At 43.7% G+C, this 22,264-nt stretch overlaps 1 protein-coding gene across 1 annotated transcript in view; it reads left to right on the forward strand.

Annotated features, from left to right (window-relative positions):
• The window catches only part of LOC143787563 (sodium- and chloride-dependent creatine transporter 1-like), a 52,387-nt gene that overhangs the window by 12,610 nt on the left and 17,513 nt on the right, over positions 1–22,264 (forward strand). Inside the window, exons 2-10 of the mRNA XM_077276420.1 lie at positions 5,425–5,673; positions 14,534–14,665; positions 14,807–15,083; positions 15,982–16,114; positions 17,309–17,443; positions 18,454–18,557; positions 19,712–19,836; positions 20,072–20,184; positions 20,925–21,062. Coding sequence (XP_077132535.1) covers positions 5,425–5,673; positions 14,534–14,665; positions 14,807–15,083; positions 15,982–16,114; positions 17,309–17,443; positions 18,454–18,557; positions 19,712–19,836; positions 20,072–20,184; positions 20,925–21,062 — 1,406 coding nt within the window. The remainder of the gene's footprint in view (positions 1–5,424; positions 5,674–14,533; positions 14,666–14,806; positions 15,084–15,981; positions 16,115–17,308; positions 17,444–18,453; positions 18,558–19,711; positions 19,837–20,071; positions 20,185–20,924; positions 21,063–22,264) is intronic.

A 22,264-nucleotide genomic window follows, 5' to 3' on the forward strand; every position in this document is an offset into this window, starting at 1 on the left:
GGGTGTTGTAGTGGTTGGGGGGGAGGGAAAAGCGGAGATTGTGTTCTGGCTCCATCGTCAGAGCACGGCTCTGGTGCCGACAGCTCTTGATCAAAGGGGCTGGTGTAATCTGCTGTTGGGGTTCCCAGGATTTTGAGAAGTCCCCCCCCCCCCCCCCCCCCAAGAAAAAAAAAAATGTTCGAAAACACCCAAACATGGGCCAAATTTGGGCACAGATTTTGCACCCCAATTCACTGAACAGTCCTGGCAAGTACAAATAATGGTCCTTACATGGGACTGCAGACTGTTGAAAGCCAGAGTTGTGCACCAGCATTAATCCTGACGTTTGTGTACTTTGGAGAACTTTACACCAAAATGTATTATTAGCGGTGAAACCAGACGCCAAGCCAGACCCCTAAACTATCGGACACGAATCAAACCCCCCAAAATAAATCGTTCTCCAGATCAGACCTCTAAATCTGTTAAACTGCAGCTGAGGCCCCAGATAATTGAGCAGATCCCTGGCCCCTTAATTGAACAGACCTTAGACAGGACCCTTAAAATTAGAGCCCTATATATCCAGAGACCCCCAAAACCCAATCCTTATAATTGATGGGGCACCCTATAATTACTCAGACCTCCCATCAGAACCCTGCAATTAATCAGATCCCAGATCAGGTCCTTATAACTAATCTGACCCCAGACGAGCCTCTAAAATTATTCGGACCCTAGACCAGACAAGGTAAAGATTAAAAAAAAATAATAATTTCCTTCCTGCAACCACACACCGTTTTGACCAATAACTTGTGTGCAAGGTCCTGAGGGCCGCCCCATGCCTGATGCACACCTATCGTCATCGATGCATTGCAGATCTGCAGAGAAGCCGGAGTCTCCAATCTGAATTCTGGCTGTTATCAGTCACCACTAGGGGGAGCTCAGGAGCAGACTGTATACTGTACTTTGGTTGAGTTCAATGTATACTCTGTATGCAGTCAGCTCCCTCTAGTGGTGGCTGTAGGAAGTCAGAATGTGGTAATTTAGCGATGGTCTATGCGTTGAATTTGAAGCGAAGAATCACATTGGTGCCTCTTGGCCATTGAAAGCATCAATCCAACGCTGCCATTTTTATTTTTGAACCTTGTCCTGTGATATAGAGCACCAATGATGCTGTGCTCAAGCCTCAAAATGTGCATTTATGAAAGATTTGGGGGGCATTCAAGACCGCTTAGCTATTGGGAGGGCGGCCAAGTCAATTGCACGGTCTGCTGTGCTCATCGTTAGACCCTCGGCAGCACGGGCGTCATTAGTTGGTCATTGGTCATTGACACCTCGGTGTCCTCCGTTGCGATTGTCAGTGCCCCCGGCCTCCTTACCTAGGAGACTGGAGGACGAGGATGGCGGTGATTGAATATCTGCTCCATTTTTAATTAAGAGTTTATGACCGGCGTGGCGGAGGCAGCAGATGGCCGGGATTACACGGAGCGAGTGTTTTGTCTGGACCCTACGTGATAACTATAATTTGCCCAAATGTTCTTCCCAGTAACACGGAGCCGAGAGAATCTGCGCCAAAGTGTCCTGTCCATAGAGACCGCACAGCCGCACGTTACCGGGAAGTCACAGGGCAGGGTAATATTTGCTGTCTGCTAATTTAAAAAGGCAGCTGGAGCTGTAGAGACGAGATTACTTCTTGGACAGGACAGAAGTCTGTGCTCATCTAACACCCCGTAAAGGGTGTGTAGACTTATACAACTTTTCTTTTGCTATGTTGCATCAATTATTTAAATTAAAGTGGCCACAAATGGGCATCTAGATTAGAAATTGTCCTACCGGTTTATGTACACAGCGCCTGTGTCGCTATGGTAACAGACTACAAACCATCCCTGTGTAGTCGGGTCCTGTTATGTAGTAGGAGGAGAATGGAGTAAACGTGGCTGCAGGGTCAGATTATACAGGGTTTGGTTGAAGTTTGTACCTGGAGACGGACGGGTCCGCATAGGAGCTATATACACAAATCAGTAGAAGACTTATTAATAACCATCAATATTATAAATTCTGTGAATAAACGTGGCAGAGATTAGAGCGCGGGTACAAGTACAGTCTGCACACCCCATAGTTACATCACTGGCAGCCGTACATTATGGCTTGTGAGTTATGAAGCATTAGGGACCCTGATCTCAACATGTCCTGTATGCAATCTAATGGAGAGTGATAATGGCTGAACAGCAGCTGCCAACAGTATTACAGTGATATTCTTACACATAGAGGGCAGTATTATAGTAGTTATATTCTTACACATAGGGGCAGTATTATAGTAGTTATATTCTTGTACATAGGAGCAGTATTATAGTAGTTATATTCTTGTACATAGGGGCAGTATTATAGTAGTTATATTCCTGTACATAGGGGCAGTATTATAGTAGTTATATTCTTGTACATAGGAACAGTATTACAGGAGTTATATTCTTGTACATAGGGGCAGTATTATAGTAGTTATATTCTTGTACATAGGGTCAGTATTATAGTAGTTATATTCCTGTACATAGGGGCAGTATTATAGTAGTTATACGTGAAACGACACCGTAATACTGGTGAAGGCTCTGATAACAATCACTCTCATCGTCTCTCCTCTATATAATGACTGGCTTCATATAATATACTGTGCATTTGTGTATATATATATATAATCTGCTATAAATATATTTCTTTATGCAATTACAATTGATCAATATATGGACAGTATATGAAGAAAATGGTAGTGTAGCGCTGTGTGAGGAAATCCAATAAGATGCAGAAGGTCCTTGTGATGTGATATGAGGAGTATTGATCAGTTCTATTCTGCATTCACCCCAAGGACAAGACCCATGGAAATTACCCAATGACCTTGCTGTGAATTGGTTATGCTCTCGTTCACTCTGCCCCTTCCCCCAACTTGTCTTATGGTCTTATGGACACTTTTTTTTTTCTTCTGTTAGGTCACAGTAAAGCAGCCAGTGCGGTGATCCTTTGATCTATGGACTGAGAAATGTCTTCTACATAAGAGGTTTCTTTAAAAAGAATAATAAATCCTTCAATGTTGAAATCGATTTTCTCTAATACAAAGATCCATATCCCCTGCATGCACATAGACTTTAATGCTCATATTTTTTCCTCCTGCGCCCACCACTAGGGGGAGCCAAGGCTGCCTTCATTAGACGGGCCATTTAAATTGGGTTCTAATCCTCATATGTGATCTTTGCATTCCATGTGGCGGCCCAATCTTTGATTCCACATGCCACCATTACCTCCCTTGCAATTGTGGCAGCGTCCCTGGCATAATATTTGGTCTTAATTCTTCTGATAGTTTATAGCCATTGCATGAAATAACAATGTGATATATGCAGCATCGGCGTTGTCTGATATCGCAGAGACCTGTCTGATCTCTTTATGCCGCTCTCAACCTCTCAGACAACTCTAATTAATTTAAGGGCTAATTAGGAGATAATCATTAACTAATCAGGGTGCAATTACAAGGTTTATATAATTTGTGTTCTGCACAGGGCAGATTAATAAGTTACAACATATAATTATTATCCGGGAGGTGAGTGAATTTATAGAGGAGTTATACCTTGGGTTCCCGGGTGGAGACCCTTGTATATACAGTGGCTTGCAAAATTTTTCACCCCCTTGGATTTTTACCTATTTTGTTACATTATAACGTGTTTATATATTTTATAATCCGATTTGTGTGTGATGCTTCAGCTCTAAATAGTCTAAGTAAAGTGAAAAATATAGGCATAAATCCCTATTTATGGGATAAAATAACTAAAAATCGGCATGTGCATATGTATTCACCCCTTTTGCCATGAGGCCCTTAAAAATTTCTGGTGCAAGCAATTGCCTTCAGAAGTCTCATGCTTAGTGACGTCCCCCTGTGTGCAATTTAAGTGTCCTATGTCTGTCAGTATATACACTTCACCTTCTCCAAAAGGCCACAAAGGCGGCAACACCATTAACAAGAGACTACACTAACCAAGCACCATGAAGATCAAAGAGATCTCCAAACTCCATGAAGGCCAAGGAGATCTCCTCCAAACACCATGAAAGCCATGGAGATCTCCAAACGAGTTCAGGACAAAGATGTTAAGAAATAAGTCAGGGTTGGGTTATAAAACAAACAAACAAAAATTTCCCAATCTCTGATGATCCCCCAGAGCACCATCAAATCCATTATGAAGTGTAAAGAAAATGGCAACACAAGAAACTTGCCAAGCTTGGTCTGTCCACCAAAACTCTCAGCCCGGGCAAGGAGGGCAATAATCAGAGAGGCGGCACAGAGACCAAAGGTAACCCTGAAGGAGCGGAAGAGTTCCCCAGCAGAGACTGGAGTATCTGTCCATACAACAATAAGCCAGACACTCCATTAAGGCAGAAAGCCTTTACTTACACAAAATAATTGTAAGGCTCATTTTGAGTTTATCAAGACATGTGAGAAACTCCCCAAATGTATGAAGGAAGGTGCTGTGGTCAGAGAAGACCAAAATTAAAAAAATTTTGGCCACCGAGGTAAACGCTATGTCTGGCTCCAAACCAACGCAGCTCATCACTCCAAGACCACCATCCCCACAGTGAAACATGGTGGTTGCAGCATCATGCTGTGGGGATGTTTTTCGCCAGGAGGGATGGGAAAATGGTCTAAGTCAAAGGGAAAATGGATGGTGCAAAATACAGGGATATACTTGAGCAAAACCTGTTTGTCGGTCAGTGGTTTGAGACTGGGACAGAGGTTTTGACTTCAGGAATGGGGACACATCCCACTGTGGAAAGCTCAGAGGCTTATCCAAAGTGACTTTCAGCTGTAATTGCCTCTAAAGGAGGCTCCACAAAGTGCTGACTTTGTGGGGGGGGTTGAATAGTTATGCACAATTAAGTTTTCAGTAGTGATTAGTGAATGTGCTCGGATGATGTGTTATCAGTGTGTGTGTGTAGCTCTACCTATATATCAAATATAAAGGACATAGACATTTATATATTGTTATCCGTACAGGGCATGAGCCTGCGATCGCTCTTAGTGTGTCATGCCATACCAAGGTTGTTCAGTATTTAGTTATATTGACATTTAGAAGGACAAAATGGCAGCAATATAGTCTTCAGTGGCCATGGCCTCTATCAGTATTCCTCAATCACACCGCAGAGGGACCACTTGCAACTGGTGTACGTTCACACTGGAACCAGACCATTTACAGTAAATCACTGGCGACATCTAAATGATTAAACAGCAGCAATCGGAGCGAATTCCAGTTGCTGCTGTTAGAGGTGGACGTAAGATGCATTGATCTACCACCGACCTTGACTGTGACATATGGGGGTTAAAGGGAAGCTCCTGCTTGGGAGTAATTTAATTTTTAAAGCACATGTGATAATTATAACCATAACATGGCCAAATGTTTGTCTTTTGCATTTCCACAGAGAAAGATGGGAGCTCCAGTGCCCCAGAAATGGAGGGATCAGAGACAGGAGGTGGAGGGGAAGCCGTCCCAGAAGAAAAGGCAGTCATCGCTCCTCTGGTGCTGTCCGCTATGGGCCCAGTGAAAATACCCATCCCAGAGAGAGAGACATGGACTCGTCAGATGGATTTCATCATGTCCTGTGTGGGTTTCGCTGTTGGTTTGGGAAACGTATGGAGATTCCCGTACCTCTGCTACAAGAACGGTGGAGGTAAAGGGTGAACATATCCATCTACTGTCCACAACTGTATCATATAATTTACATCAATCAGAAATAAATGAACGGCAGAATAATAGAAAAATAGTAGGTGCAAAGCCTCCCAACCAATCTGGTTGTAATATAAAAGGACAAAAAAGGTTCTGGGCTAATAAAAGTTCACTTTTTCTTTTGTAAGTTTTGTGATCTGTCTTTGATAAAATAAATACATACAGGAGCTTCTCACAAAATTAGAATATCCTCCAAAAGTTAATTTATTTCAGTTATTCAATTCAAAAAGTGAAACTCATATATTGGTCATTACAGAGTGATCTATTTCAGGTGTTTATTTCTGTTGATGATTATGGCTTACAGCCAATGAAAATCCAAGTTATCAGTAATTTAAAATACTTTATAACACCAGCTTGAAAAATGATTTTAAAATCCAAAACGTTGGCCTACTGAAATGCATGTTAAGTAAATGCACTCAATACTTGGTCAGGGCTCCTTTTGCATCAGTTACTGCATCAATGTGGCGTGGCATGGAGGCGATCAGCCCGTGGCACTGCTGAGGGGTTATGGAAGCCCAGGTTGCTTTGATAGCAGCCTTCAGCTCGTCTGGTGTCTCTCATCTTCCTCTTGACCATACCCTATAGATTTTCTATGGGGTTTAGGTCAGGCTAGTTTGCTGCCAATCAAGCCCATTGATACTGTTGTTTGTAAACCAGGTATTTGGTACTTTTGGCATTGTGGACGGGGGCAAGTCCTGCTGGAGAATGAAATTTCCATCTACTTCACACTAGACTTTGGAAATCAAGATCCCAGAGTCTGGAGGAAGAGTGCAGAGGCCACAATTCAAGCTGCTGGAGGTCTAGTGTGAAGTCTCCACAGTCAGTGATGGTTTGGGGAGCCATGTGATCTGCTGGTGTAGGTCCACTGTTTTACCAAGACCAATGTCAGCGCAGCCGTCTACCAGGACATTTTAGAGCACTTCATGCTTCCCTCTGCTGACAAGCTTTTTGGAGATTGAGATTTAATTCTCCAGAAGGACTTGGCCCCTGTCCACACTGCTACAAGTACCAATACCTGGTTTACACACAACGGTATCACTGTGCTTGATTGGCTGCAAACTCACCTGACCTTAACCCCATAGAGAATCTATGGAGTATTGTCAAGAGGAAGATGACACCAGACCCAACAATGCAGACGAGCCGAAGGCTGCTATCAAAGTAACCTGGGCTTCCATAGCCACTCAGCAGTGTCACAGGCTGATCGCCTCCATGCCACGCCGCATTGATGCAGTAATGGATGCAAAAGGAGCCCCGACCAAGTATTGAGGGCATTTACTGAACACACATTTCAGTAGGTGAGCATTTCGGTTTTTAAAATCATGTTTCAAGCTGGTGTTATAAAGTATTCTAATTTACTGAGATAATGACTTTTGGGTTCTCATTGGCTGTAAGCCATAATCGTCAACATTAACAGAAAAACACGTGAAGTAGATCACTCTGTAATGACTCAATATAATATGAGTTTCACTTTTTGTATTGAAGAACTGAAATTAACTTTTTGATGATATGCTAACTTAGTGAGAAGCACGTGTTTGTGTGTGTGCGCATGTACATATGTGTGTATATGTGTGTGTATATATATATATATACACACACACTCACTGGCCACTTTATTAGGTACACCTGTCCAACTTCTTGTTAACACTTAATTTCTAATCAGCCAATCACATGGCGGCAACTCAGTGCATTTAGGCATGTAGACATGGTCAAGACAATCTCCTGCAGTTCAAACCGAGCATCAGTATGGGGAAGAAAGGTGATTTGAGTGCCTTTGAACGTGGCATGGTTGTTGGTGCCAGAAGGGCTGGTCTGAGTATTTCAGAAACTGCTGATCTACTGGGATTTTCACGCACAACCATCTCTAGGGTTTACAGAGAATGGTCCGAAAAAGAAAAAAAATCCAGTGAGCGGCAGTTCTGTGGGCGGAAATGCCTTGTTGATGCCAGAGGTCAGAGGAGAATGGGCAGACTGGTTCGAGCTGATAGAAAGGCAACAGTGACTCAAATCGCCACCCGTTACAACCAAGGTAGGCCTAAGAGCATCTCTGAACGCACAGTGCGTCGAACTTTGAGGCAGATGGGCTACAGCAGCAGAAGACCACACCGGGTACCACTCCTTTCAGCTAAGAACAGGAAACTGAGGCTACAATTTGTACAAGCTCATCGAAATTGGACAGTAGAAGATTGGAAAAACGTTGCTTGGTCTGATGAGTCTCGATTTCTGCTGCGACATTCGGATGGTAGGGTCAGAATTTGGCGTAAACAACATGAAAGCATGGATCCATCCTGCCTTGTATGGAGCATCTTTGGGATGTGCAGCCGACAAATCTGCGGCAACTGTGTGATGCCATCATGTCAATATGGACCAAAATCTCTGAGGAATGCTTCCAGCACCTTGTTGAATCTATGCCACGAAGAATTGAGGCAGTTCTGAAGGCAAAAGGGGGTCCAACCCGTTACTAGCATGGTGTACCTAATAAAGTGGGCGGTGAGCGTGTGTGTGTATATATGTGTATATGTGTATATATATATATATATATATATATATATATATATATATATATATATATATATATATATATATATATATTCTCTATCTCTTTTTCTGTCTTCTACCTATTACTATATCTTTATTTCTATCGATCTCCTTTTGATATCGTCTTTATCAGGAAGTTATTGGTTCTCTATTATTCTCGGTATTCATCTAATTCCTCCTTTATTCCCTTTTTTCCCCGGTTTACGTGACATTTTGTTATCTACAGACATTTACTATGTTGCTATTTGCTTTGCGGCTTATCGAGCTTCGCTTGACTCCAATCTCGTCAGCATTTCCCCCTTATCATTTTTTTTGTCCTTGCAAATATTTTAGAGAATGTTCCGGAAGACGTTTTCTGACACAATAAATAAATATGAAGACGTTCCTTGTGTCTGCCGGGCCTTAGGAATCTACATAGATTGCCAGATAGCTTGCTCTAAGGAGACCCCTCGCCCTCTGTGCCGCCGTTTGCAGGAAGGGACACGGTGTTCATTTATGCATTGGGTGACAACACTGGGCCTCATTGGTCGTCACGGAAATTTGTTCAATCAGAGGACAGCTTTCATTTCTCAAAGAGCTGTGGTCAGGTGAAAGCTGTGCTGTGATTGGTTGCTATGGGCAACAGCTAGAGGTTTTTGTTTTCGGCCTTGTTTTGTGAGGGCTTTTCTCTCAGACCTGTCGTTCTCATGTTTTGAGTGCGCTGTTGTTATGGAGCTATTTCTGTGCTTCTTCCTGGACTTGCCATTACCAGCGGCATCATTTGACGTGATGTCCTTAAATAACTGCGGCACTCTACTAGTCTGATCTCATGGCAAAATGTAGCCTCCTCTCCGCCGTCCTCCAGGCGTCACATTAGCTTTTAATGGCCGTACTCTAAATTGCCGAGAGACTGGCAGAGCCAACAGCCGCTCTAATGGGGCACGTGACGCGGCTCCCGTTTACTGCATGACATCTAATAATAAACTGACTTATAAACTGTTTCCTTTTAGCTTTGGTGTCATATAAACCACATGATCCCGCAGAGTCTTTCACTGAGGAGAGCAGCAGTTTGTGCTCCAGAGCTGTGCTTCCTCTTAGAGGAGAACCTTGGGGCTCAGCACGGGCCAGACAAAACACAAAGAAATGACCCCCTAACCCGGTAATGGCGTTTACAGCTACAAGTTGCTGAATAAAAATCACTGCAATACAAAGACTGATCATACCGCCATAAATACAGGAAGACATGGAGTGAAAGTCCAAATATTGGTGTGCAAACCTGTATAACTTTATTACATAAAGGCACATAGCGTGAATAATAGTATGTACAAGGTAAACCTATAGCGAGGGATGGGTAGGAAGAGCGAGGGTCTCTCAATCTGTATCAATATGGGTCTTTTCAGAAGTGCTGGTGCTTTTTGTGCATATGGAAGACAATAGAAGTGCAATAGTGCAGAGCCAAAATGGAGTCTAGGAAATATTCCAATTTTATGAGCCGCACCTAATACGACATGTACATGACTTATGAATTGCTCTTGCCCACAATTCCCCAGGAGAGAAACCATGAGGAAAGCCCCAACGCGCGTTTCGCATTGGCGTCTTCAGGGGGTCATATTTAAGTGTGTCCCAGCTGGTCTTAAATAGACCCTAAAGTGGATGTGTGCACAGGTGATCTCGGTATTGGGGCGCATGTGTCCCGTCAGTAGCACCGGAAGTTGCATCCTGTCCGGTCGCCTATGGCGGCGCGGGTCATGGGGAACTACCTGATGGCATCACTGATTTGCTCACGTCATTCTCAGGTCCCGTCCGGAATGCCCCGGCATTAAGATTATGGGGAACATGCGCACAGATCACTTCCTGCCTAAAGAGGGAAACTCACAAACCACTGCAGCAAGCGCCATATTGGTATGGGCATAAAGAGAGGGCAAATATACACATAAAACTCCAACCACCGGAGAATGGGCTGGATGGGGGATTCTATCACAGAGCCCATACTATGGCCCAAAATTATAGCCACATCAGAGAAAGTGTCAGTGTGCAAACCCCACCAGTAAAGTGCCAGTGCATGAAGACATCAACTTCAATTGTAAAGTGATGGCATTTATGTCTGATTACATTACACATAGCAAACATACAAATAAGTGCACAGTATTAATGTAAGGTTCTATACATAAAAACACTTAATAGGATGCATAGACGTAGGAGTAATACTGACATAAAAGGGGGAAAACTGAGTTAATACATTGAGATGACGGGCCATGCTTATAGCGTATTCAGTGGTGGTCGGTCATTCCAGGGTCCCCAGCGCTTGTGGACTATAATGTAGAATTGATGCTTGAATGGATACATGAGTAATCATACACATGAACAACGATTAAAAACTGGAAACAAAACATAAAATAAAACCAGGGATCCATATATCAAAGGAAAGGGGCAAAACTCAATAGTTTAAATCTGCTGGCACCATAGTGTCAATGATGGAAATCCATTGGCGCTCTCTGTGTGAGGATGCGTTTAGTATCCCCGCCTGTATACAATCAATACCCCAGGTTGGGGTTGCAATTGTGGCGCTGTCTAAAATAGCGTGGGATCGTTTTCATTACTAGAATCGGTTACGTCGTGTGCACTGCAGCCATGATGTCTGGAACATGCCCCCGCGTCCTCGCACGCCGTTCCCTAGATGTTAATCCAATATATATTGTGCAGCGGGCATAGTATGTAACACATGACGCGCTGCACGTGATGTAATCTGATTCTGTACTATTTTTGACCGTTCGAAAATGTGAAAAATGTTGCCCGAGCATGATTTTTACATGATAGGCAGTCACTTCTGGGAAAGAAACCCGTCTTATGTTTGCCTGCATTAAAAGGATCACATAGTGACTATTGCAGAAGATGTCTGAAGTTTCTACTTCCTGCAGTCATGAGCGGTCGTTTCAGGGAGATTTTAGTAGTGTCGGGTCAGTCATTAATATAGTGCTCCAGAAATATTATATTAAGACAATTAGTCTTACACGTGACTCCCCAGGGGGCTGTGAGAACAAAAAAATGATATATTGCAAGTAGTGTGCTCCCACCTAGTGGTGGCTGCAGGTAGAATGAAGCGGTTTTAGTACAGGGCCTATACATCTGAATGTAGTGTGCTCCACCTAATGGTGGCTACAGGTAGAATGAAGCGGTTTTAGTACAGGGCCTATACATCTGAATGTAGTGTGCTCCACCTAATGGTGGCTACAGGTAGAATGAAGCGGTTTTAGTACAGGGCCTATACATCTGAATGTAGTGTGCTCCACCTAATGGTGGCTACAGGTAGAATGAAGCGGTTTTAGTACAGGGCCTATACATCTGAATGTAGTGTGCTCCACCTAATGGTGGCTACAGGTAGAATGAAGCGGTTTTAGTACAGGGCCTATACATCTGAATGTAGTGTGCTCCACCTAATGGTGGCTACAGGTAGAATGAAGCGGTTTTAGTACAGGGCCTATACATCTGAATGTAGTGTGCTCCACCTAATGGTGGCTACAGGTAGAATGAAGCGGTTTTAGTACAGGTCCTATAAATCTGAATGTAGTGTGCTCCACTAGTGGTGGCTGCAGGTAGAATGAAGCGGTTTTAGTACAGGTCCTATAAATCTGAATGTAGTGTGCTCCACCTAGTGGTGGCTGCAGGTAGAATGAAGCGGTTTTAGTACAGGTCCTATAAATCTGAATGTAGTGTGCTCCACCTAATGGTGGCTACAGGTAGAATGAAGCGGTTTTAGTACAGGGCCTATACATCTGAATGTAGTGTGCTCCACCTAATGGTGGCTACAGGTAGAATGAAGCGGTTTTAGTACAGGTCCTATAAATCTGAATGTAGTGTGCTCCACCTAGTGGTGGCTGCAGGTAGAATGAAGCGGTTTTAGTACAGGTCCTATAAATCTGAATGTAGTGTGCTCCACCTAGTGGTGGCTGCAGGTAGAATGAAGCGGTTTTAGTACAGGTCCTATAAATCTGAATGTAGTGTGCTCCACCTAATGGTGGCTACAGGTAGAATGAAGCGGTTTTAGTACAGGGCCTATACATCTGAATGTAGTGTGCTCCACCTAATGGTGGCTACAGGTAGAATGAAGCGGTTTTAGTACAGGTCCTATAAATCTGAATGTAGTGTGCTCCACCTAGTGGTGGCTGCAGGTAGAATGAAGCGGTTTTAGTACAGGTCCTATAAATCTGAATGTAGTGTGCTCCACCTAGTGGTGGCTGCAGATGGAATGAAGCGGTTTAAAATGGTTTAAAAAAAAAAATCCCACATAAGAGAACTTCGGTGTTTTATTAAAGGCATGTGGCCCAGTGACAGATTTTGCCTTGGCATACAGAAAGTTTTGGGATACACCGCCATGTACGGGGTAATGCAGCTTGTTTTGGGTTTTTTAAACTGCAGTAAATCCAATGGAGCTGCGTTATGATCACGGGTTAGTTATTCTGATTGTCATGTCAGAAACCGGTAGCCATAAGCTCATGTTATATGGAGATGTTTGTACTCCTTTAATATTCATATCATAACATTACACCGGTCATAACCATTGAATTAGATTAGCGCAGCCCATAATGTCGGCCTCCCCGCTCTGTGACCTGCCTCCATCTCTCCACATAATTGCTCCTTATGTCACTTTAGTAATGCTGAGTGACCTATATAAAACCTGCAGTGAGTAATCAGAGCGACTTCCCTCCTTCCACATCCACCGCCCCAGTCATACGCTCTAAAAATGGAAATCTGCTGTGGCGGGGGAGGGGAGAAAAAATGCCATTAGTAGATATCGCTGCGAGGTGGAAGAAGCGTGGCGCTGTATTATCCATCTGCCGCAGTCTGTGTTCCTCCATAGATTTACGTTGTGTTTTGCAGTGCCTGTGTGCTGTAAATACCATGGATGCCCCCGAGGTGTACACCAAATGCATCCATAGGCCTCTATTCACCCAACCTGCAATATAGGAAAACTCCGAGCAATGTCAGAATAAAGCGATGGCAAGGAGACCGCAAATTCTGCCGCAGAAAATTGGCGGCATAAATCAGCGTGGATTTTTTTTCCCCGAGGATTTTTTTTTATTTCTGTGGATTTTAGCTTTTATAGGTCAATGGATAAATTGTAACCAGAATCTGCAAACTCAACAATTTACATGGTCTAGGTTATCAGTATAGCAGTTGCACACCCGTCACCCCCACTGATCAGCTCTTTTGGTGTCCCACAGCTGATGAAAGTACAGTGTACAAAGCCAGAATAGCACAGCTCCGCACACTGTGTAGTGGTCATACGAAGGTACTGCAGCCAAGCTCCCATTCACTTCAATAGGAACTGAACTGCAGTACCCACAAGTGACCACTATACAGTATTAGGCGCTGTGGTTCATTTATTCCTGGATCTTGGACTTTAAAGCTGCATTCTCAGACTTATGTTCAGTTCACTTGTCTGTTTTAATGTCGTGTTATTTTCCTGCAGTGTGGCCTGTGAGACTGAGACCTGCTGTTGCTGCAGCTGAGGAGTTAAAATTCAGTTATCCAGGAGATGGAGTGAGAGTGACACACGGGTTATGGAGAGGAGGGACAGTATGCCCTGATAGAGGGTGCCACCCCAGAGGGGCAATATGAGCTGGGCAAGGAGGGTGGCTGCTTGCTGCCGGAAGTAGCTGTTACAGCCACATTGAGACTGTATGTATGTACATTTACACACACACACACACACACACACACACTGTGGAAAAGTCTTAGGCAGTGTAGCAAAGCCAGGTAGGACTGGGTTAAATCCTAGCACTGCTGGTCTTGGATGCACCCGATAAGCTTTGATTAAGAACCAGTAGTGCCTGTGGTCACTAGGTGTGTCTGCTGAATGGTGAGCAGAGTTGAGTGTGCTGCTGGTGAGTGACCAGCCAAAATGTGAGCTATAGCTGGTAGACATATGCCAGGGCTTTACTCTGGATGGAGACTGCATGGGTCAGCTAGGAAAGCTGAGCAGTCTGTGTGTTCGAGCTGCAGAGAACAGTTTGAAACCTGCAGCCTGTTCAGTGTGACTTGTTCCCGGAGATGAATACTTCTGTTTGGGGCTGAAAGTGGTTGGACCTCAGGCTGAAGGGGATACCGAGACTGGTAGGATGACAGTTCCTGGGACAGACGCCTTCAGATGTCTGGGCTGTCACGCAGTAGTCGGTAAGCATGGGTGTGGATTGGCACAAAAGGGGCATTTTTAGGGCACATCCTGAAATTTCCATAATTTTTGGAGCTGCCTAGAGGGGTCCTTCTCATTGGTGCTTGTTTGTTCACAGGTGTGTTTCTTATTCCGTACTTGCTGATCGTTTTTGTCGGAGGCATTCCAGTGTTCTTCTTGGAAATCGCTTTGGGTCAGTTCATGAAGCAGGGAGGAATTGCAGCGTGGAACATCGCCCCGCTTTTTAAAGGTAATCGAAAAAGTGGAGAGAACAGATGGTCGGATATCTATACTATAGGCAAGCGGAGAATTGGGGGGGGGGTGCAGAGGTAGCGGGTACAGCTGGGTCCTAGTGCCTGAGGGGACACACAATGCTCTGTTATTTCTGCAGGTCTTGGTTTTGCTTCGATGGTGATCGTGTTCTTCTGTAACACCTACTATATTATGATCCTGGTCTGGGGCCTCTACTATCTAGTGCACTCATTCACCAACACCCTGCCCTGGGCCACCTGTGGACATCCGTGGAATACAAAGGAGTGTACTGAAGTCTTCCTAGTGGATCAATGCTCCAACGAGACTACAACAAATGGCACCAATTTCAGCATCATGTACAACATCAGCTGTGATGCTCTCCTGAACAAGCGCTCTCCTGTCATCGAGTTCTGGGAGTAAGTATGGGAGCAGTTATATTCTTGTAGATGGGGGGCAGTACTATAGTAGTTATATTCTTGTGCATAGTGGCAGTATTATAGTAGTTATATTCTTGTACATAGGGGCAGTATTATAGTAGTTATATTCTTGTACATAGGGGGCAGTATTATAGTAGTTATATTCTTGTACATAGGGGCAGTATTATAGTAGTTATATTCTTGTACATAGGGGCAGTATTATAGTAGTTATATTCTTGTACATAGGGGCAGTATTATAGTAGTTATATTCTTGTACATAGGGGCAGTATTATAGTAGTTATATTCTTGTACATAGGAGCAGTACTATAGTAGTTATATTCTTGTGCATAGTGGCAGTATTATAGTAGTTATATTCTTGTACATAGGAGCAGTATTATAGTAGTTATATTCTTGTACATAGGAGCAGTATTATAGTTAGATTCTATATTACCATATTCCAACAACTTGTAAAATAGTTATCTGCTGCATGGTATATAGCAAATTAAAAATGGAACTGGCAAACCCTTTAAAAACTGGTCTTGCAGCCCCACAGCAAGGTAAAGCTGCTTTTGGTGCACACACCAACCTAAGCTAAACTTCCCTATTTCTTACGCTCTCTAACTCACTGTTTGCTCATCAAGTGGGCGGTTTTTCATGAACATTCTGCCAGCACTTTAGGAGTTGGAAATTCTTTTCCCTCACTTCCCAGCATGCATTGCTCCGCTTTCTCTAGTGACAGAGACCTGCCCATACGCTTGGTATTAAGGTGCAGTCAGTTATGTACATCCCCAAACAGTAAAATACCACATTTATCTCTGCTGCTTCTGTATTACTTGTGTCACATTTATAATCATGGAGCTCATCTCTCATCCGTCTTATACGCTGGTCTCTTCGGCAGGAATAAGGTGCTGCAGATCTCCAGTGGTCTCGATAAGCCGGGCCAGTTGAACTGGCAGATGATACTATGCCTGCTGGCTACCTGGATCATTGTCTATTTCTGCATCTGGAAGGGAGTAAAATCCACAGGAAAGGTAAGGAGTGGGCGAAGATCACAGGGATGCCCCTGTAAAGTCTCTGCTCGTAAAGACTAAAGGGTCAAATACGACCCCCTCCGTGTACTATTCACCCCTAGAAACAATCCATGTGCAATGGAAGTTTCTTGCACCTGTATAGGAGCCCCATCACACCATAGATTTTAAACCTTATATTCACTTAGGCCAAGTTCTTGGAAACAAAGAACATTATAAAACTGCAGAAATGAGCCGTTAATACAATTAGGGCAGCATTTGTCATAATTAGGTTAGAAATTCTTTTTTTTTTTATGTGACATTCTATAGAAAAACAGCAAAAAGCTGTGGAGATGGGGGAAGGGCATCGACGCCGCCGAGCTGCTTTAATGTATGATTGTTTATTGGATGTTTTTTGCCGCACCGGTCCCTGTTTTGGAGTGATATCGGGCTGGCACCTCATCATCATGACGGCTACAGCCTGATAAGCTATCACCCCGTAATGAAGTCCCCTCCCTCACTGCTCCCGCTTGTCCCCGAGGGGACAATTGGCGGCTCTTGGTGCTGATTGTCATGTGGGTCACGAGTCTTCCTCTTCTCCTTCCCACACGGCTGATTGCACAGGACAGGAGGATTAATCAGAAAGCCTCAGTGTAATCTCTGCAGCCTCCCTCCAATACTAATGGGTTTAGGGATAGGGCGGCAAACCTAGGATCGGAGACTGGGATCGATGGGATGAATGGTGTAAGGCTGCAACAGGTGATATTTAAAGGGCAATGACACTCGGGTGGCTATGGGTGCCTGATGTCAGATCGGGCAGCGGAGCCAATCCCTTTAAGGGCTCATGCATGTAGTGAAGTTATCTGCGGAGACCCAGTCCCTATGGATTTGACCTGTGGATGCTTCATGTGCCTCCTTACACATCCTCCTATATTCTCCCCTAGAGTCAGACTTGTAGAAAATGCATGTGCCGTCATATGGTGCCAATGTAGAGCACCATAATCTTTACTAGAAACAATGCCATCTTGTAAAATAAGATGCCCCATAATGGACTGCGGGTCTGTAGCGCATGTGCCGCTTAGCAGGGTACGTGCTCTGAGCTTTGCCATAGTGGGTGTATTGCTATTAAAAATAAGGGAAAACCAGAACAATCACCCACCTGTGGCACAAGCCAACTGTAGGGTTATAATCTGTAATGCATCCCCCCTTATGTTGCAGGTGGTCTACTTCACAGCTCTCTTCCCGTACGTAGTGCTGATTGTTCTCTTGGCTCATGGAGTCACTCTGCCGGGGGCGTTGGACGGCATTGTCTACTATCTAAAACCTAACTGGTCTAAGCTTGCAGAAGCGCAGGTGAGAAATACTGACTCCACAAGCAGAATAGTGAGTGCAGCTCTGGAGTATAATACAGGATGTAACTCCGGATCAGTAATGTAATGTATGTACACAGTGACTGCACCAGCAGAATAGTGAGTGCAGCTCTGGAGTATAATACAGAATATAACTCAGGATCAGAAATGTAATGTATGTACACAGTGACTGCACCAGCAGAATAGTGAGTGCAGCTCTGGAGTATAATACAGGATGTAACTCAGGATCAGTAATGTAATGTATGTACACAGTGACTGCACCAGCAGAATAGTGAGTGCAGCTCTGGAGTATAATACAGAATATAACTCAGGATCAGAAATGTATGTACACAGTGACTGCACCAGCAGAGTAGTGAGTGCAGCTCTGGAGTATAATACAGGATGTAACTCAGGATCAGTAATGTAATGTATGTACACAGTGACTGCACCAGCAGAATAGTGAGTGCAGCTCTGGAGTATAATACAGGATGTAACTCAGGATCAGAAATGTATGTACACAGTGACTGCACCAGCAGAGTAGTGAGTGCAGCTCTGGAGTATAATACAGGATGTAACTCAGGATCAGTAATGTATGTACACAGTGACTGCGCCAGCAGAATAGTGAGTGCAGCTCTGGAGAAAAATACTGGATGTTTTGGTACAGCAGAGTCAGTTTTGGAGAATGGCAAACTGGGCACTTAGTACAAGGCTCCCATCTCTGAGGAGGCCATCAAGGACATGAAAACAAATACATTTTATTGGATACTGTATATTATTTGGGGACTCAATGGCGGTATTGTGTGGGCACTGTCAAGATAAACTTTTACTTAATTTTAATGAAAAACAGACTCCGCAATGTAGAATTAGGAGATTTTTTTTTTTGTCAAAATGGGAGCTGTAGTTCTACTGCAGAGAAATCCTGCGTACCTTGTGTCTGCTGCGTCCCCTGCCGCGGGCTCATGTCTGCTCCAATTTATCCAGATTCACCGCAGACTCGCTGTCTTTTTCCTCCAGGTATGGATTGATGCTGGGACACAGATCTTCTTCTCCTACGCTATCGGTTTAGGGGCATTAACCGCTCTAGGCAGCTACAACAGATTTCACAATAATTGCTACAGGTGAGCGATGCCCCCAACATGGAGCAGACGTCACACTCAGTGTTCCTATGGGGAATATCTTATGTGACAAGTCCCCGCTGACCAGACACATAGCTCTCTATTTATATGGAGCGTATCCTAAAGTCCGGAGTCAGGACACTATGACCTTCAGACACATTCCCTGTGTCGCGTCCTTCTCCACTCCTCTAGCCATAAATTTGGCGTCTATAAAATTGAAGGTGATAAATGCTCTGCGCACACGTGGCCCAGAAAAAACTGCTATATTCTTGCTGCTATGCACAAAATATAACTGCTAGAATACTGCCCTTATGTACAAGAATAGAACTAGTATAATACTGCCCCTATGTACAAGACTATAACTACTATAATACTGCCCCCTATGTACAAGAATAGAACTACTATAATACGGCCCCTATGTACAAGAATATAACTACTATAATACTGCCCCTATGTACAAGAATATAACTACTATAATACTGCCCCTATGTACAAGAATATAACTACTATAATACTGCCCCTATGTACAAGAATATAACTACTATAATACTGCCCCTATATACAGGAATATAACTACTATAATACTCCCCCTATGTACAAGAAGATATATACTATAATACTGCTCCCTATGTACAGGAATATAACTACTATAATACTGCCCCTATATACAAGAATATAACTACGGTACTATAATACTGCCCCTATGTACAAGAATATAACTACTATAATACTGCCCCTATGTACAAGAATATAACTACTATAATACTGCCTCTATGTACAAGAATATAACTACTATAATACTCCTCCTATGTACAAGAATATAACTACTATAATACTGCCCCTATATACAGGAATATAACTACTATAATACTGCCTCTATGTACAAGAATATAACTACTATAATACTGCCCCCTATGTACAAGAATATAACTACTATAATACCGCCCCTATGTACAAGAATATAACTACTATAATACTGCCTCTATGTACAAGAATATAACTACTATAATACTGCCCCTATGTACAAGAATATAACTACTATAATACTGCCCCTATATACAGGAATATAACTACTATAATACTCCCCCTATGTACAAGAACATATCTACTATAATACTGCCCATCCTGATTGTGGTTACTGATGTGTCTTCCTTCAGGGACGCTTATATTCTGGCTGCTATAAACAGCACTACGAGTTTCTTTGCTGGCTTTGTGGTTTTCTCTGTCCTGGGGTTCATGGCATCAGAGCAGGGAGTTGACATATCGAAGGTTGCCGAGTCTGGTGAGTACACTGCAATCTGGTCACTGGTGGATCTCGCATGTAAGGATAATTTTTCTCAGTGATTATAAATTGTGAGCAAAAATATTTTTCTTCTCTCGAATGCTCCATTCACTACCAAAGACCAGATCAGGGTTCTGTTGGTTTCTTGTGACCATTGTGCGTTGCCGCAGCGCTGTTCAGTGACGGGTTGCGTTGTGCCGTCTAATGCGCTGACTCTTTGACTTGCCGCACACAGGTCCCGGATTGGCCTTTATTGCATATCCAAAGGCTGTGACTTTGATGCCATTTGCTCCGATCTGGGCAGCCCTTTTCTTCTTTATGCTCCTGGTCCTTGGTCTTGACAGTCAGGTAATCCCAAAGGATTCTAGGTAAATGTCTTAAAGGGATGTAGTTAAGGTAACACATAATCTTTAAAAATCGTAAAATGTTGTTTTTGGTTTGGGGCCGGATTTCCCATGGAAAGCTAATTTGTCCAACATTGGAACTGACCCATCCTGAGGTTATTGCCCACATGGCCAATTGGGCCAAACAAAATCCCAAAACGTAACTTTCCCAACAAATTTCTCTGTTGGCTTCTTAATATATCCTTTTTAGTCCTTGGGAGCCACCATTCTACTTAATTTTTTGATATTTACCTATGTTGACCTTGTCTCGCAGGGTCAGCGGCCATGACATGGGAAATCCGGCCCTGATCCTTTTTTTGCTAGTTGTAATAATTCGATGTCTTTATTATTGGGATGCTCTGGTCGTATTTTGGCACCCAGGAGCAATGTCTTGTTTTTGTCGTGATATCTCCAAGTGCAAAGCAGGACCTGCCCTCCAGTCCCAACAGGACAGCTGTCCCCTCGTCATCACCTTCCTCTTCTCTTACTTGGGCCCGAGACAGGGAACAGGTTGGACACTGGCACCTTCAGGGCAGAGGCAAACAGGGCAGAGGTGGAGGTGAAAAACGGGAGGAAGCCGAGTTGGCCAATGGTGTGCAGGGTATGGGCAAAGGGGTGTCAGATGACCTTAGTATGTTCAGCTTTGTCTTGGCATGCGTCTTGCACCTCATCTTACTTGCTTATTCCTGTTCTGTTTCTGAACAGTTTGTGGGGGTCGAGGGATTCATTACCGGGATCCTGGATTTATTTCCTCAACCAATTAATGGCTTTGTGCGCAGGGAGGTCACAGCTGCACTCTGCTGCCTTCTATGCTTCATAATTGACCTTTCCATGGTGACCGAGGTAAGAAATAATCAGCACAGCTCTGCTATTCCAGGTGTAAAAATATGTCAAAACTACCAAGCCCCACCCACATCTTGCAGTTTTCAGTTCTGCAGGGGCTGGACCAAGTGGAAAGCCTGCCTCTGGGGAACCATAAGTGATCCAAATTATGCTATGATCAGCCTATTACATGTTCTCTGGGTTTAGTTACGACTAGTCATGGGCGAACCCGAACAGTAAAGTTCGGGGTCTATACCGGACATCTAGTGTCTGTGCACGGACCCTGAACAAAGACTTACAGAAGTCTGTTGTACTGTTTAGGTTCGGCAACCCGAACAAATCTTGTTGAAAGGCTGCAGCCCCCAACTGTCTGGTTTATCTTGGTTGGTTATCAAAAATAGAGCGTCCTTCACTACACTTTTATTTTCCGCCATTATTTAAATAAATAAGAAAAACTGCTTGGGGTTCCTCTATTTTTGATAACCAGCCAAGGTAAAGAAGACAGCTGGGGGCTGGTATTCTAAGGATAGGAAGGTCCATGGATATTTGGCCCTCTACAGCCTAAAAATGGCTCGCGTCCGCCCCATTAAGTGCGCCAATGCTGGCACTTTGGCTCTTCCCGCTTGCCCTGGTGCTTTGGCAAGCAGGTTAACATTATGGGGTTGCTGTCAGCTGTGTAATGTCTGCTGACTTCAAAACCAGAGGTTAGTAATGGAGAGGCACCCCCATTGCTACCCATGCAGTCATAGTAATAAACAGAGAAAAGTCCTTTAATTGTACAAACTGCTTCCCAATTCTTTTACCCATTTGTTATATATATATATATATATATATATATATATATATATATATATATATATATATATATATATATATATATATTTAATCCAAAACTGCTACTTTGGGATGCAGTGCTGAGCGGTGACATCAGTAATGTGACCGCTCAGCACGACAGCCAGAATACAAGGGCCGTAACGTGTGAATGTGGCTGCTGCAACGAGCGCTGAAGTCAGTAAGGTTATCGCAGTTCATTGGCTGTGAACTGCAGTAACCTGCGGCGAGCTCTGACGTCAGTAAGGTTATCGCAGTTCATTGGCTGTGAACTGCGGTAACCTTACTGATGTCTACGATCGCAGTTCATTGGCTGTGAACTGCGGTAACCTTACTGATGTCTACGATCGCAGTTCATTTGCTGTGAACTGCGGTAACCTTACTGACGTCAG

This window comes from Ranitomeya variabilis, chromosome 8 (genome assembly GCF_051348905.1).
Source record: "Ranitomeya variabilis isolate aRanVar5 chromosome 8, aRanVar5.hap1, whole genome shotgun sequence".
NCBI lineage: Eukaryota > Metazoa > Chordata > Amphibia > Anura > Dendrobatidae > Ranitomeya > Ranitomeya variabilis.